At 43.1% G+C, this 14680-nt stretch overlaps 1 protein-coding gene across 2 annotated transcripts in view; it reads right to left on the reverse strand.

Annotated features, from left to right (window-relative positions):
- Positions 1-9370, reverse strand: part of MUC13 (mucin 13, cell surface associated) — a 31845-nt gene extending 22475 nt beyond the window's left edge. Inside the window, exons 1-2 of one of the 2 annotated variants that reach the window (XM_008950524.5) lie at positions 7845-9370; positions 765-1178 (exon numbers count right to left, since the gene is read on the reverse strand). In XM_008950524.5, coding sequence (XP_008948772.3) covers positions 765-1178; positions 7845-7896 — 466 coding nt within the window. In that variant the 5' untranslated portion in view covers positions 7897-9370. The remainder of the gene's footprint in view (positions 1-764; positions 1179-7844) is intronic. The other variant, XM_034957244.2, reaches the window with a different exon arrangement.
- Between the last annotated feature and the right edge of the window lie 5310 nt (positions 9371-14680).

Consider the following 14680-nt stretch of genomic DNA (forward strand, 5'->3'; position numbering starts at 1 on the left):
TTGTTAACTGTGGCTGCTTTCATGTTAAAATAGTAGAGTGCAGGAGTTACAACAGAGACCCCACATGGCCCACAAGGCCATTTAGCCTTTACTGATAAACGTGGTTGATTTCTGTTATAGAATGAGCTTGGGGAAGTGAAGCGAATGGTTCCTGTTTCATTAACTTCTGCTTGAGGTCACTTGTCATCTCTTAGTGTTCCCAAAGCATCTGTCCTTTGGACAATGGCCCTGGTTATGCCTAGGATTGTTTGAACACTGCTGTTGTTTTGCTTTCTACCCCTCAGTCTCAAATTCTATGACTTGGCTCAAGTTCCACATTGTGATCAGCCACCATCTTACAAGGGTAGAACTGACTTCTTCCTTAGGTAGACCAGAGAGCTAGACCAGTGGGGCTGGACAGTCTGTGCTTATTTGGACCTGATCTTCTCAGAGCAGCTGAAACTATTTCTAAAAATCCCCTAGGGAGAGGAAAGCTATAGAGCTACCTTTCACAAAGCCCAAGTTCATTAAAAAAAATACTGCACAGCTAGCAAATAACTTGAGGTAGGATGGGAGGGAAGGAAAGGAGAACAGAAGGAAACTGAGGATTTTAGGGCCTCTGCTGTCACTACATTGTGACCCAGATTTCAAGCCCACAGTTCATTTCCAAGGAAACCTTGGGCCTCTTTAGACCCATTTTCCTACCCCACCAGAACATACCCACCTCCCTCCCTCCACAATTGTACTCTCCATCCTTGGGGAGTCTTTGAGGGAATTGTCCTTACCTGTGCTGTTTAGGGTGCTGGTCTCCAATAAAGCAGTGCCAGTGGGAGGCCCTGATGATTGATTGTCTTCTGTGGTGGGGGACATTTCATTGTTACTTTGTGTTTCAGAAGGAACCATTGTGATTAATCCATCATTTGGAGATGAAGCGGTGATTATGTCAGATGTAGCTAATGAATTTACATTTGTGGTTGACTCACTGTCTGCAGCAGTAGGTGTAGGAATTGTGGAGGAACTATGTGTACTAATTATGGGGGGAGCAGGTGAAGTAGCTGTTGGGAAAGAAGGTGTATTTGCTGTGGTGCTAGCAGTTTCAGGGAAATTAGTTTCAGTGGTATCAGCTGCAGTTACTGTAGGACCACTAGTCGCAGTTTCTGTGGTTGTTACAGCATCAGCTGAGTTGCCTTGGTTGGTGGCTGGAGGAACAAAGATACCAAGTTTGAGGAGACAGTACATTGAATAACTAATGGCAGTTACTTAATACTAAATCATATCCAACTCATTCTTTTTTTTTTTTTTTAGAGGTAGGGTTTCCCCAAGTTGCCTAGATTGGTCATAAACCCCTGGGCTCAAGCGATCCACCCTCCTTGGCCTCCCAAAGTGCTGAGATTATAGGTATGAACTGCCATGCCCAGCCTCAACTCATTCTTTTCTGGAAAAATGAAAATATATGACTACATTAAAAATTAAAATACACAGTTATTTCTAAACACAAAAAACCCACAATAAATAACATCAAAAATTAAACAAACAAAACTGGAAAAAATGTTATTGAAAAATAAATAAAGAGTTAATGTTTATTTATTTATTTTAGAAATAAGGTCTTGCTCTGCCACCCAGGCTGGAGTGCAGTGGTGCGATCATAGTTCACTGCAGCCTTGAGCTCCTAGGCTCAAGCAATCCTCCCACCTCAGCCTCCCAAATAGCTAGGACTACAGTTGTAACACCTCCATGGCTGGCTAATTTTTTTTTGTTTTTTAGAGATGAGGGTCTCACTATGCTGGCTAGGCTGGTCTTTTAACTCCTGGCCTCAAATGATCTTCCTGCCTCAGCCTCCCAAAGTGCTGGGATTGCAGATGTGACCCACCAGTCCCGCAGAGGAGTTAATGTTTTTTAAGTTGAGTACTAAGAAGTAATATTATTTATGCCTGTAGTCATATAACTGTAGATCAGGGTTTAATATACTTCAGACCATTCTCAGTGAGGACAATTGAGAATGCCACAAGGTGGCGCAGTGACTACCCAGAAATGGACTCCTTTTGTCTTTCTGCACTTTAAGGCAACTGTCCCATTTTTTCATTACCTTGATAGATTGAGGGAGGGAAAGGTTAGGGTTGGGTAATTTAAAGAATAATAAAATAAAAATACCTCATTAAGTGCTTATTATACTTCTTCCAAAATTTTATTCTAGTAGTGTTTTCCCATTCACAATTCTAGATACATTGACTAAGAGTAAGATGAATAAGTGATCTTTGCCCTCTGAGCTATGATGGATATCAAAGTTGCATTTTCACAACTTTTAGGAACCCCTGGACACATGGAGTAGTAAACTCTAGGGATCCAGTGATCCATTTTCTTCCCCCCCTCTTTTTTTTTTTTTTTTTTTTTTTTTTTTAGAGACATGGTCTTGTTCTGTCACACATGCTGGAGTGCAGTGGTGCCATAATAGCTCACTGCAGCCCTGAAACTCCTGGGCTCAAGTGATCCTCCCACCTTGGCCTCCCAAGTGTTGGGATAACAGGTATAAGCCACCTTGCCTGGCCCAGTGATAAGTTTTCTAGAACTTTTCCTTGTCTCTAAGAACTCTGACCTTGACAATAGGTTAAAAAAATTATTGAAAGAAAAAGTTTTAGTGAGGAAGCAATTTCTAAACCTTAGGGTGCAGAGAACTGCGGAATATGCTTCCTGATTCCCCGATGGGTCTATGAACCCCTTGAGGGCAGAGCCTGACTCTTCACCTTGAAGAGGGCTTGGCTAACATAGCCATTCAGAAGTGTTGAAGAGATCAGCAATTGCTCTTCCTAGGTAAGAAATACATCAGCAGCTGGCAATGTTGACTGCCAGTCTTCCTATTCCTGCCACTCAGGATAGTTCTCATCTATCAAGCACTGGCCCTGTGCCTGACTGTACCTGTGAAGTAGACATAAGTGCCCACATTTGACAGAAGAGCCCACCAATACTCAGAAGGGTTAAGGAATTTGCCCAGAGGCAAAGCCAGGTCTGTGAGATGACAATGTCCTAACTATCACTTGATTAAAGTTATGGGGAAGGCCATCCATTTAACGAAAAAGCCAAGACCCCCGAGGAACAAACACAAGAAAAGCAAATAGAGAAAATTGGGGATCAGAATGAAAGCGGTGGAAATAGAAGTGACCTCCACGGTGCCCTCTATCATTGGGGTAGCAGTGAGAGTGGCCAGGGGCTGGCTCTCGCTGTGGAAAACTCTGGACAGAAGAAAAGGACTTGGCAGGCTGTGGGTGCAAACAACCCCAACCCCACCAGACCCTGAATTTCATGCTTTGGGAATATTCATTCTCGGCCGATGCCAAAGAACCAACATGTTTCTGTAGATGTGCATAAAACAAATTGGGACTTCTTGAGAGGTTTTTGCAGGTCTATGGAATTATGACAAGGAGTTTTGGACTTGGTGGCTTGTTTATTTTGGTTTTAAATTTCTGTTCACTAGGGAGAATACATTTCAGAATGCTCAATTAGTTTTAATAAATGAGACACATTCCAAACTGACAGCAATTCATTGCTGTGAATAGCTATGATTTTTTTTTAAAACTAAAATACACTTGGGTGTGTCTATGTGTATATATGTGTTTTATCTGAGGGTTGTATAGATTTCAGGGAAGACAGCTTAGAGCTGATATCCCAGGCTTAAATTATCTAGTAAAAATACCCAAGAGGAATTGTAAAATAACCTATTTTGTTCAATCTATAGATAACAGAAATATATGAAGACATCTGTGCAGTAGAAATAGCTTTAGTCTTTGTATTTCCTTAGGTCCTAAAGCTTCTAAATAACACAAGGATAGCACAATGTCCGCAGAGATACAAATCATAGGTTTCAATGGGAAAATATATGCCCTGACCTGGTTTCTTTCTGGGGAACACTCCATAAGCACCACCCCTGTCTAGGGCACACCTATAACTGCTTTATTCAAAGCTAGCTGAAAGTCACAATCAAACGCCTTTCTCCCAGATCTGAATTCTTCATTATGATGAGATGTTGGTTCCCAAAGGCACTCATCAGATTCTGTGGAATAATGCAGTCCTAATCTCTCAGAGAAAGCAAAAACAACCTGGGAAGTTTTGCCTGTTAAAGGCACTTCAAATGTCATTGGCACATTTTTCATTTGTTTCAGTAAATGCTTGTGCGGGGGTTCTTGCAGTCAAGGTGCTATACAAGGCATAGGGGTGAGGAGGAACGTAAAGGTGTACAAGACACACTTCCTGCCCTTGGTTGCTCAGAATCTGAGATGGAACTCATGTTTGAAGTAGTGATTCCTTACACACACCTCCAAAATCCTTAACGTTACATTAAAAAGCAACTTTTAAAAAATTTTCAGGCCAGGAGCGGTGGCTCATGTCTGTAATCCCGGCACTTTGGGAGGCTGAGGTGGGTGGATCATGAGATCAAGAGATTGTGACCATCCTGGCCAACATGGTGAAACCCCGTCTCTACTAAAAATACAAAAATTATCTGGGTATGGTGGCACACGCCTGTAGTCCCAACTACTTGGGAGGCTGAGACAGGAGAATTGGTTGAACCCAGGAGGCAGAGGTTGCAGCGAGCCAAGATCGTGACAACTGCACTCCAGCCTGGCAACAGAGCGAGACTCTGTCTCAAAAAAAAAAAGCAACTTTTTAAAAATTTTCAGGCCAGGCGTGGTGGCTCATGCCTGTAATCCCAGCAGTTTGGGAGGCCGAGGCGGGCAGATCACCTGAGGTCAGGAGTTTGGGATCAGCCTGGCCAACATGGTGAAACGCCATCTCTACCAAAAATGCAAAAATTAGCTGGGCATGGTGGCAGGCACCTATAATCCCAGCCACTTGGGAAACTGAGGCAGGAGAATCACTTGAACCTGGGAGGCAGAGGTTGCAGTGAGCTGAGATAGTGCCATTGCACTCCAGCCTGGGCGACAAGAGCAAAACTCCATCTCAAAAAGTAAAATAAGGCCAGGCATGGTGGCTCACGCCTGTAATCCCAGAACTTTGGGAGGCCAAGGCGGGCGGATCACAAGGTCAGGAGTTCGAGAACAGCCTGGCCAATGTAGTGAAACCCCGTCTCTACTAAAAATACAAAAAAATTAGCCAGGCGTGGTAGTGAGCACCTGTAATCCCAGCTACTTGGGAAGCTGAGGCAGGAGAATTGCTTGAACCTGGCAGGCGGAGGTTGCAGTGAGCCAAGATGGCGCCATTGCACTCCAGCCTGGGCAACAAGAACAAAACTCTGTCTCAAAATAAATAAATAAATAATAAAATAAATATTTTTTTCAAAAGCAAACCTTAATAGCCACAAAAACTGTCAGTATTAATATATCTGGAGGTAGATGGGTGGGAAGGCAGATTGGATGCTCAATTTTTATTTCATATACATCTGTATTGTTTGGATTTGTTACAGTGGGTCTGCATTACTTGTATAACTTTTTTAAACAAAGAAGAGGAAATCAAAACCAAAGTTTGAAAATTAGATCCAGGCTGGGCGTGGTGGCTCACGCCTGTAATCCCAGCACTTTGGGAGGCCAAGGCAGGTGGATCTCCTGAGGTCAAGAGTCTGAGACCAGCCTAGCCAACATGGTGAAACCCCATCTCTACTAAAAATACAAAAATTAGCCAGGTGTGGTGGCAGGTGCCTGTAATCCCAGCTAGTCGGGAGGCTGAGGCAGGAGAATTGCTTGAACCTGGGAGGCGGAGGTTGCAGCGAGCAGAGATCGTGCCATTGCACTCCAGCCTGGGCGACAAGAGTGAAACTCGGTCTCAAAAAAAAAAAAAGAAAGAAAGAAAAGAAAATCAGATCCAAGTGCAGACATGACAAAAAGAGAAATCATTTATTAAGTCCCTATGTGCCAGGCAGTATCCCGGCACATCAGGCTCTTTGTCTCATTTAATCCTCTCAGTCACTCTTCAGTATAGGGATTTCCCCTCTATTGCTACACAGGAAGACACTGAGGGTCAGAGACACCCCACAGCTAATAAGTGGTGGCATGCCATCTGAATCCCTGCTTGCCCTACTTTTGCCCTTCCCCCTGGGTTCTCTGGGTCAAGAAACATCTCCATTCCCGTAAGGTACCTTGAGCCTCAATGATTCCTGATTCCCTTAACTCTCTATTCATCTCCTTGTCCCCTCCCAGCCAACTTTCCCCTTTCTACCGCCCTTCTATTCTATTTTTAAAAAGTCAAGCCTTTTTTAACAGTGGCTCCTGAAAATCATACAAGCCTCACCAATTCTTCCTTTGTCCTGAAGGCTTGGACCTGGCATCTGCCCCCAAGGTTGGCAGGAGAGATCTGGTGAGCCCTCCCCTCCTGTGCAGCTAGCCTTCTCCAACCTTCCCGCATTAAGAGCTTGCAACCAGCTCTCAAAAAACTCTAATCCTGATGCCATTCATTCCAGTTCTCTGAAAGGGCTTAATTTCTCTTCATACATCTGCCTTATCAAATACTTTCTTCCTTTCTGCAAGCAGCTTCTAGATTTCAACTCATTGAACCTGAAGGAAATAAAAATATTTCACCCCCAAATATAGCTCCATGATATAATGAGTATTTTAAATTAAAAACTCTTAGAGGTCAACAAGCGCTGTAAGGACTGATCCACCAAAGAAGAACTATGGCTCCTGTTCCCCTCCCTGTTATGTCATTATCCACTACAGGAAAGAAGACCGAGAAGGAAACCACCCCTGAGCAGACCCTTCGTCAAGATAAGGACTGTCTCCAAGGATCTTTAAATTCCAAGGAGAATTATCTACAAGTTCATTTTTGTTCCCAGATCCAATTATTCTCCCTAATAATCATTTATTGCCCCTCAACAGAATTCCTCTTCTCCCTTCTTCCATAATTTGTTTTACCAAGATCCAAGCCCCCTTTCTTTCTGTAACCTCAAGATGGTGTATAAGCTTCTATACCTCATCAGGAAGTTGGGTGTTCATGCTGAAGGTTCCTGGGTACACGCATTAAATACAGTTGTATGCCTTTTTTCCTATTAGTCCATCTACTTCATGCCAGTGATTTTTCTGCAAAATTTTAGGAAGCCAATTGGCCCCCACAACCCTCACCTCTCAACATACTGCTGACCTCACCCACATGTGGCCCATAGAACCCTTCCTAACTCAGAACAGAGAGTACATGTCTGAAGTCTAATCAACGTGACAATTACTCCCTATGGTTTAGCATTCTCAAATTCAAGTACATTTGTGAAAGGAGGCTTTTTGCTGTGGTCAGGTCTCTGATTATCATGAGAGGGGATCCAGAACACTATAGTAGAGAACTGGGTCCTTGCAACCTACTTAGTCCTTCTTATCTGGCCTCAGGAACTCTCAAAGAGAAACCTCTGGTTTGCTGAGCCCCCAAATCTCACTCCATAGACCAGTTCTTCCCCCCACCCCCACAAGATGGAGTCTCGCTCTGTCACTCCGTGTCATCTCAGCTCACTGCAACCTCCACTTCCCGAGTTCAAGCGATTCTTTCTGTCTCAGCCTCCTGAGTAGCTGAGACTACAGGTGCCCACCGCCACACCTGGCTAATTTTTTTGTATTTTTAGTAGAGAAGGAGTTTCACCATGTTGGCCAGGGTGGTTTCAAACTCCTGACCTCAAGTGATCCATCTGCCTCGGCCTCCCAAATTGCTGAGATTACAGGTGTGAGCCACCGCGCCCAGCCCACAGACCACTTTTGCTATTGCTCTATCTTCCCCATCACAGGATAAAATGCCTGTGTCTTTGAGCTGAGCTGGAGAGGAAACTTTATTTATAAAATAGACCGTGTGCTGGGCCGGGAGAATTGGTAGCTATAGGCCTGCTGATTCTACCTCAAAGACAACATACATGATTGGAAGAATTAAAATGTAAAAATATTCCTTACCTGTGTTTACAGAAAGGAGAGCAAGAAGAGTAAGATGAGTGATGGCTTTCATTTTAGCTGTTCTTGCTTGGTAATCTGAGGAGGAAATGATTTCCTTTCCTGGCTACCTTTCGTTTTAACTGTCTTTCGGGTACAAAGTCTAGTCATTAATTGACGTCAAACCAGAGAAAGGCAATTATAGCTAGCATTTCGCCAAATACCATAGGTCTCTTCCGAGCTTTTGAGATAGAAGAGGTGGAGCTGGCCTTACGTATCATTTTTCTGACTCAAAGCCCAAAATAAGTCAGGACATTCCAAATATCCTTGTGAGGTTGGTGGCACATGAGTTTGGTTAATCTCTTGATATCTCAAATGTCTCCAAGCTGCCATCTTTTAGGAGGTCACCATTCCATTAAACATTCAATAACAAACTGTGCTCTACTCACCCACATATGAGTGCAGGAAACCACTTTCCTCCAGCTGTAGTTCTGAGAATCCCTGAAGAGGACTTACATGTTTCCCAAAATTATTAGTTGCTTAACTTTTGTCACTGTATGCTGGGGACTACTATTCCGGGCCTCTCTGATGGTCATGTCTAGCAACTTTGTAATCACATCTCCAAGGTTCTGTGACTCTACCTGGATACAGCCCCCAGTAAAGTTCCCAAGAACAATGGACATCACATCATGGCATTTAACCTAACTTTACTGAAGTCTTGTGGGTGACTGGTGTGTTGGGGAGTGGGTAATAAAGTACAGAAAAGAGAAAACTTAGAACAGCTGATTTGATCTCTCTGCTCCTGGCCACTCATTGGGCAGGCCCCACTTCTCAGTTCCCTTTCTCACCCTCTCTCTAGTTCCTCAGCCCCTCACCTCTCACCATGTGTCAGGAACCAGCTTTACTGCTTGGATTTGGGTCTTCTTAATCTAATTTTCCATCCTTAAAGTCCAGGGCCCCAACTCTACTGTGTCTAGCCCCAGCCAGAGGAATATAAACTAATGATACCTTGTGAGTTGTGGCTAGAGTTTTGAGTTTAATTTTTTTTTTTTTTTTGAGACAGAGTCTCACTCTGTCGCCCAGGCTGAAGTGCAGTGGCACGATCTCAGCTCGCTGCAACCTCTGCCTCCAGGGCTCAAGTGATCCTCCTGCCTCAGTCACCCAAGTAGCTGGGATTACAGGCATACACCACAATGCTTGGCTGATTTTTGTATTTTCAGAAGAGTTGGGGTTTTGTCATGTTGTCCAGGCTGGTCTCAAACTCTTAGACTCAAGCAATCCCCAACCACAGCCTCCCAAAGTGCTGTGATTACAAGCGTGTGCCACCACACCTGGCCTTTGGGTTTAAATTTTAACTCTGACCTTGATGAAAACAAAACATTTTTGTATGATCGCCCAGCAGATAAGCTGCTTATTGTCCTAGAGTCTCCATTCAAGAATAAGACAGGGGTTTGTTCTTACATGGCTGAGAGGTCCATTTAAACACTTTTTCCAAAGCAAAGACACTTCTAAGGCCCATTATGTTATGCTATTATTCTCAGCTTGAATAACTCCTGGCATCAAGATTTAAACAAAGGCTTGTTTTTCTTTTCTTTTTAAACTAGCTTTATTGAGCTATAATTTATGTCAATAAACTGTATCTATTTACAGTGTACAGTTCAACGAACTTTGATTGATGTTTATGCATGTGTAGCTACCGTTGCAACCAAGATACTGAGCATTCCCAACACACCCTTTGGGACTTTCCTCTTGTCCCTTTTTAGTGCTACATCCCCTATACTCCACCCCAACCCCAGGTAACCATTGATCTGCTTTCTGTCTCTATAAATTAGTCTGCATTTTCTAGCATTTTATGCAAATGGAATCATACAGATGTAGTTTTTTGTTTTGTTTTGTTTTTTGGGCCAGTTTCTTTCACTTATAACCATTTTGAGACTCATCCTTGCTGTGTGAATTCATAGTTTGTTTCTTCTTATATCTGAACACTATTCCACTGTATCAATGTACCATGGCGTGTTTGTTAATTCATCTGTCGATGGACATTTGAGTTGTTTCTAGTTTTGACTATTACAAACAAAAAGATTATAAATAAGGCCAGGTGTGGTGGTTCATACCTGTAATCCCAGCACTTTGGGAAGCTAAGGCAGGTGGATGACCTGAGATCAGGAGCTGGAGATCAGCTTGGCCAATGTGGCGAAACCTCATCTGTACTAAAAATACAAAAATTAGCCAGGCATGGTGGCAGGCACCTGTAACCCCAGCTACTCAGGAGGGTGAGGCAGGAGAATCCCTTGAACCCCGGAAGTATTATTTGCAGTGAGCCAAGATCACGTCACTGCACTCCAGCCTGGGCAACAGAGCGGGACTTCATCTCGAGAAAAAAAAAAAAAGTTATAAGTATTCATGTACAAGTTTTTGTATGAACATACACTTTCATTTCTTTAGGGTAAATATTTAGAATGGAATGGCTGCATCACATGGTAGGTATATAACTTTTTAATAAATGGTCAAATGGTTTTCCTAAGTTGTTATGCCATTTTACATCAGCAATATATGAGAATTCCAGTTGTTCCCTATCCTTGTCAACACTTGGTATTGTCCGTCTTTATATTAGCTACCCTAAAGGGTATGTAGTGGCATCTCACTTTTGTTTTAATTTGCATCTCCTGATGACAAATGATGTTGAACATCATTTTATGTGCATATTAGTCACTCGTGTCTCTTCTTTTGTAAAGTACCTGTTCAAATAATTTGCACATTGTATCGTTGAATTGGTTTTCTTCTTGGTTTTTAATGGTAAAAGTTCTTTATATATGTATTGCAAATCTTTTCTCCTTTTCTGTCGTTTTTAAATGGCATTTTAAACTTACTATATTCACTTTATAAAAGCCTAACCAGGAATCTAGAAAAATTGAAAAAGTGGCCTGGGGTCACATAAGTAGCTGCAGGATCTCAAATGCAGGGTCTCAAATCCTGTCTCCTAAACTGGGAGAAGCCTATCACACCCCATCATGTCTTAGGTTCAAGATATCAAGTGAGTAGCGCCCACAGTGCTCTATCACTAATGTCTACTGATGCCACCATATTACAACAGTGTCAATATTTCCATGGTTTTCTATATTACTTATCTGCTGAGCATAGAATGAAAAGTATAACCAGGAAGGCATGGAGTACTGCCAAGCATCTGGCTCCCTGACTCTTCCCTGGCCTTATCATCTGGAAAAATATGGGCAGCCAGAAAGTCAGGCAGTCCTCAAAGTATAAATCAGCAATCACTGGTATGCCCGCTCCTAACTCATCCACACAGGACTTCAGTACTGCAGGATGACAGAGACAATACACAGAGCTTTCATGAGGGAAACTGCTTCTTCCTCAGGGCTGATGTTTCCTCACATATGGAGGGAGTTTAATTCCTGAAACACTCCTGGCCTCTTGGCATGTCTTTATTCATTTTGCCCTAAAGGAAGAGTAGTGACTTATTTCAGAATAAACTGGGAATACACACCTCAGATCCTGCAGTTTCCATTTGGGGAGATAACCTGGATTCAGGATTGTTGAGCCCAAGAAGGTAAGGATCCAGAAGGAGGGAGCCCTAAGCCACATTCTCAAAAATAAGCTTCTATAAAAGTAATATTTTGTCTCCATCTGTTGTACTCTGTGTTTTACTTCTCACAGAACTCAAAACCCGGATAGGAAAACGGGGTGATATTTATTAGTATGAAATGGCTAAATTCTAAGTATTTATCTATAAGACAAGAACACAGACTCCATTTTCCCACAGAAACAATGTTATATGTTGGTAATGTTGTCACCAAGTCAGCTAAAAAAAAAGCTGTTTACCCATAATTACCTGGTTGCAAAAGAACTATTGTTCAGGGTGAGCTTTTCAATAATTCTATTGACTATGCAGAGGAATGGGACATACCCATTAATCTAAAGCAATATCCAGTTATTTAGGCATAAACTCAAGAGAGCTATATCAGAGCCATTTAGAATTAGAATTTGATCCATCAAGAGCCCCTCTAGCCAGGTGAGGTGGCTCACATCTGCAATCCCAGCACTTTGGGAGGCCAAAGTGGGAGGGTTGCTTGAGCCCAGGAGTTTGAGACCAGCCTAAGCAATATAGTGAGACCTTGTCTCTACAAAACAATTTTAAAATAATTATCTTAGCATGGTAATGCATGCCTGTAGTACCAGATACTTGTGAGGCTGAGGCAGGAGGATCCCTTGAGCCCTGGGGGCGGAGGTTGCAGTGATCCGAGATTGCACTGCTGCACCACAGCATGGGCGAGAGAGCGAGACCCTGTCTCAAACAAAAGAGCCCCTCTTTGGCTACTTTGATTCTGCAACACTGCAGTACCATGATAAGGCTCTAGAGGATCATTAAAACATAAAATTCTATCAAGATTAAATAGTTAGACCCAAAGATTATTTTCTGTCTATAGAACCAAATGTAAATGCATGTTAAGCTCCTATCTCCTTCTCACTAATTCCAGCCCCTCAATAGAGGTGTGAGTATAGCCTTCCCAGAGTCACTACTACCATTTACGGATATCACATTTAGATACTACATGAAGCTGATCAGCATTTTCCTCTCTAATTCAGAAGACCATTCCCAGAGAAATGACTTGTGGAATGCAATATTCCCAACTCAAATGTCTAATTGATGACACATTGACAGAACCATTTCCACTCTTGCTTTTTATACCCTCTGAAATTAACTTTTCAGTGAATGGTTGCTTTACATGAGTAATGTTCAGGAGGGGGCTGTTCAATCACTCCCAGGTACTCGAGGCATCTCTGCACATCCATCAGGTATCGAAGATGAAGCAGTGAACAAGATGATGAAGGTCTCTGCTCTCCTGAAGCTTCTGTGAGATGATGGGTAGTGGAGGTCGGCAAAAAAAGTAATAAAATACAATGATTTTAGAGAGTGGTCAATGCTCTGAAGAAAATAAAACACAACAATGGGATAGTGACTTGTGGGGTATGAGGTGCTACTTTAAATGGGATGGTCAGCAAAACCTTCTTGCAGGAGCTGATATCGGAACTGAGAGCTGCTATTGAAGGGAAGCCTGCCATATAAACATCAGAAAAAGGGCATTCCAGCTAGAAAAGTAGTAAGTGCAAAGGCCTGAGGCCAGAACAAGTCTGGTGTGTTTGAAGAGCACCATGATTTAGGAGGAGACTGGGGGGAGATGTTGTCAGAGAGGCAGGCTGGGGCCTGATCCTACAGGATCTTAGAGGCTGTGGAAAGGAATGTGGATTTTATTCTAAGCACAATGGCAGAAGCCATGGGAACATTTAAGCAGGAGAACGACAGGCCAGATCTTCCTTGGGGGCCTTATCGAAAGGAGCTGGTCTACTCGCCTGACCATCCCACCTCAGTTCGTTTCCTCCATAGCCCTCATCACAATATGTAATTACTTTGTCTCTTTGCTGGTTTAGCTACCTGTTGCCTAACTTCCATGAGAGTTTCTCTTCCCTGTCCACTCCTCTGTCTGCAGCATCCAGAAAAGCTGGCACATGGCAGGTGCTCAGTAAAGATTTATGGAAGAAAGGAAGGAATGAATGAAGGCCGTCCGATTTGTTCTAGGTGCAGGGAACAGGGAATGCAAAGTAAATAAGACACAGTTTGGGGTCTTCAGACCCACAGTGCATTCAGACAATTTATCTTCCAAAAGTTGGTTGTCATGATCAAATTATTCAAAAGAGAAAATATTATTAGTAAGCAAATATGTGGGGGAAGAATATTTAGCTTTTTACTCATCTTTTTTTTTTTTTGTTTTTTTTTGAGAGGGAGTCACCCAGGCTGGAGTGCAGTGGCGCAATCTCGGCTCACTGCAAGCTCCGCCTCCTGGGTTCATGCCATTCTCCTGCCTCAGCCTCCCAAGTAGCTGGGATTACAGGCGCCCGCCACCACACCTGGCTAATTTTTTTATTTTTATTTTTTAGTAGAGATGGGGTTTCACCGTGTTAGCCAGGATGGTCTCAATCTCCTGACCTCGTGATCCACCTGCCTCGGCCTCCCAAAGTGCTGGGATTATAGGTGTGAGCCACTGTGCCCGGCCTTTACTCATCTTAAAGATGTTACAACTAAAACAAAAGTGAGATTATATTTTACCTCTTTTTTTTATTTTAATTTTTTTTTTTTGAGATGGAGTCTTGCTGTGCCACCCAGGCTAGTGTGCAGTGGCCCGATCTCTGCTCACTGCAACCTCCACCTACCAGGTTCAAGCAATTCTCCTGCCTCAGCCTACTGAGTAGCTGGGATTACAGGTGCACACCACCCCACCTGGCTAATTTTTGTATTTTTAGTAGAGATGGGTTTCACCAAATTGGCCAGGTTGGTCTCGAACTCCTGACCTCTAGTGATCCACCTGCCTCGGCCTCCCAAAGTGCTGGGATTACAGGTGTGAGCCACCACACTGGTGTAATATTTTACATCTTTTAAAAATGTGTACAATGATATATCCAACTCTGGTGGGGGTGCAAATAATTCAATATGCTTTACAATTGCTACGTTGTAATATGCTACAATTTGGCAACAGGTATTAAGAGAAATTTAAAAATGTTCTTGGCTGGGCATGATTTTGAGAGGCCAGTGTGGGAGGATCACTTAAGTCCATGAGTTTGAGACCAGCCTGGGCAATACAGTGAGACACCATCTCTACAAAAAATTAAAACATTAGTCGAGCATGGTGTTGCATGCCTGTGGTCCCAGCTACTCAGGAGGCTGTGGTGGGAGGATTGCTTGAGCCTCATGAGCCAGTGGGAGGAGGTTGAGGCTGCAGTGAGCTATGATTGTGCCATTGCACTCTAGCGTGGGTGACAGAGCCGGACCCTGTCTTAAAAAACAA

The sequence above is a fragment of the Pan paniscus genome, chromosome 2 (genome assembly GCF_029289425.2).
Source record: "Pan paniscus chromosome 2, NHGRI_mPanPan1-v2.0_pri, whole genome shotgun sequence".
Lineage (NCBI taxonomy): Eukaryota > Metazoa > Chordata > Mammalia > Primates > Hominidae > Pan > Pan paniscus.